The 3083-nt window shown below is 40.0% G+C and overlaps 1 protein-coding gene across 1 annotated transcript; it reads right to left on the bottom strand.

Moving 5' to 3' along the window:
* Nucleotides 1-246: 246 nt before the first annotated feature.
* Nucleotides 247-1251, bottom strand: LOC131642835 (uncharacterized). Its single transcript, XM_058913003.1, has 2 exons — nt 760-1251; nt 247-702 (listed from the first exon to the last, which is right to left on the bottom strand). Exons 1-2 carry the CDS (start codon nt 1249-1251, stop codon nt 247-249), a joined length of 948 nt encoding a protein of 315 aa, XP_058768986.1.
* Nucleotides 1252-3083: the final 1832 nt, after the last annotated feature.

Consider the following 3083-nt stretch of genomic DNA (forward strand, 5'->3'; position numbering starts at 1 on the left):
TGACGAGATTCTGAATTACCACGTCCTTTCGAAATAACTGCCCATCTAGCTTCTTGCAGCATTCCCTAAGTTCGTCACATCCTTTGCATTCTGGGAGATAAGTCTTTTCAGATGCATTCTCCATACTTACCATTTGATCTCTGAGCTTGGAATTCTCTTCTGTTATTCGGGCGGTGCGGAGGTGACTTCCTTTTAACCGAGTCTCAACTGCTATTCTTTGAGTAGTCTCTTCTTCCAGTTTCTTTTTCAAACTCTTGATCTCAGCTTTAGCTTCCTTTTTATCTTGAGTTTGTAGGCTTTTAGATCTTCTCTGTACTCTTGCTTGAGCTTCTCTTCCGTTTCTTTTATGGCCTTTTTTATGATCTTCTGATGATCCTTAACAACAATAGTGGTAGCTCTTTCACCCTTTTCAGTTCTAGTCCTCTTTTGAACTCTGGAAGATCCTCCCTTCAACATTTTGACCTCGTGTGCTAATTCAGCTCTTTTCTGATTCACCAAGAAGTACTCTATCTTAGCATCCTGCCCCTTTTCACGCAACCGAATTTTTTCCACATGTACTTGGGTATAGTCCTCAGTTGGCACGGTGGCAGTTAAAACCTCAGGTGGTTGCTCATACAATGGTTTAACCTTTGGGAAAGGTAACAGGCGCTCCTTGACTCTATCTTTCACCCAATCAGTATAGGCTTGTTTAGCAATGGCATTCTTCCCTCTTAAGGAAGTTCAGTCATCTGTATGAATGCTATTCCAGACACTCCTCACCTTTTCTAGACCTTTTGGATCAGCTCCCTTTTCAAAGCAAACGGATTCAAATATTTCCTTGTCTAAAGGCTTGTCCTTTAGTGTAAAACCCAACTGGCGCAGCGCTAGCCTCGGATTGTAATTGATAACTCCTTTTGTTCCTATGAGGGGAACGTTGTCAAAACTACCACATCTAGTAATGACTTCCTCTATCCCTTTTCCAATGTGATACCAAACGATGTCATTCGCCGTAAGCCCCATGATCCTTTGAGGCCACTTCTGTGAGTCCCTTGTTGTGACGAACGGTCCACTTTTAGGCAAGTGTGAAATGAACCACTCGTATAGCAATGGTAAGCAGCCTCCAACTGCTCCCTTCGCCCCATATCTGGAATGAATGGCATAATAAGTATCCGCCAAAAGAGTAGGCACGGGGTTTTCATCCATAAAGAGGCAAATGGCAGTGAGATCGACGAAGTTCGGGATATTCGGGAACAACACCAAACCATAGATCATAACAGCTAAGAGAGCATTGAATTCTTTCCATTTCTTCTCAATAGCAAGGGCATTAGCTTTCCTCATCAGAAATTTCACATAGAATCTGTGGGTTCCACCATTAGGCTTCCAGTTATCTGTAACATCTTTCATGCTCAAATAAAGAGCACCAACAATTTGATCCATTTTCGGTTTCTCAGGTACACATACAAAAGGGATTTTACGTTGAACCTTAATCTTGAGGATGTGATCGGCCACCAATTTCACCTTGTTCCTATGTTCGAATCAATGGAAAAGCACTTCATTCGGTGGTATTTTAAGTCGTTTTAGTCTAGTTCTTAATTAGTTTTGTTTACCTTTGTATTTGAATTTGGTGTGTTACTTTTTCTAGTTTTTGTTGTTTTTCCATTGCTTTTGATCTTGTGTTGGTAGTGTTTTAAGTTATGCAGATACAGGGCATGATTCGAGACAAGAAAAAGTGAATTTTGGTGAGACAGAGCTGTGACACGGCCACCCGTGTCATGGGACACGGCCGTGTCAGACTTGCTGAAGAGAAGAACTTGAAAATATGAAAACCAAGAAGACAGAGTTGTGACACTGCCACCCGTGTCATGGGACACGGCCGTGTCAGACTTGCTGAAGAGAAGAACTTGAAAATATGAAAACCAAGAAGACAGAGTTGTGACACTGCCACCCGTGTCATGGGACACGGCCGTGTCAGACTTGCGCGCAGAAAAATATTCGTTTTCAAATCTTTGAATCAGTCACTTAAGGAAGGGCATTATGGACTTTTCGAAGCAAAATAATTGTTGAGAGATATTTAGTCAATGTTTGGAGAGGAGAAAATCACTTTTTGACGGTCGGAGAACGTGAAAAGAGGATTGGAAGCACTAGGGTTTGAAGCGAAGAAATCTTCAAGAGCATCCGCAATTGAAGATCAATTCCTATTCATCTTATTGTAATGTCTTCATCCTTAATATCTGTTATCTTGACAATTGCCATGAGTAGCTAAACTATTTACGTGTTAGGGGGTGTCCCTGAATTGCTATTGTAATGAACCTAATTTCCTTTATATTATGAAATCGTTATGTGTGTGAACTTATTTGATTGTGCAAAGTGCTTATTGCTTTATCTATCGGACAAATAGATTTTTGATTTACGGTTAAGGGTTAGGTCGGACAAACCACCTTATCGCTGTTTGCACAATAATATTACGATTGTTATTGCTTAGGAATGAGGATTCTCCGTAGTAACCGTAATAATCTTGATAAATTATATTGCGCTTGATCACTTCTGAATTGCTAAGGAATTAGGATACAAGACAGTATCAAAAGGTTTTCCGCTAAGGAATTAGGGAAGATAAATCTTGAGATTTGGTAATAGTTCATGTACACTGATATTTCGTAAATAAGGATTAAAGGTTGTTGCAAGGCAGTTCATACACTTCACCCTAGCATAATTTCTCATATTGTTTTAAAGTCATTTTTACGCTTTCTATTAATTTGTTATCATCTATCGTTATCTCCAAACAAACAACAAAACCCCCCATGTTCTTTTGTTCAATTGAATCGTTACGATAACTTATATTTCCTACGCAGTCCGCGAGTTCGATACTTGGGGAATTTACTCTATTATTACTACATCGGTAAAAATAGTACACTTGCTATTTTATCGGTCAGGATGTCAGCATATTCTTCAAGGGTAGGAGCCAGTTGATAGTCAAGAAAGGTGAAACATCGTAACTCAGGATCGCAGAACTGAAGAAGCGTGTATATAGCCCATTCATCAATCCGGGAAGTCAACATGTGCAAGATTTGGCCATATGTCTTTCTGAACTCATCCAAGTTATGCCC

This window comes from Vicia villosa, unplaced genomic scaffold (assembly GCF_029867415.1).
Source record: "Vicia villosa cultivar HV-30 ecotype Madison, WI unplaced genomic scaffold, Vvil1.0 ctg.005856F_1_1, whole genome shotgun sequence".
NCBI lineage: Eukaryota > Viridiplantae > Streptophyta > Magnoliopsida > Fabales > Fabaceae > Vicia > Vicia villosa.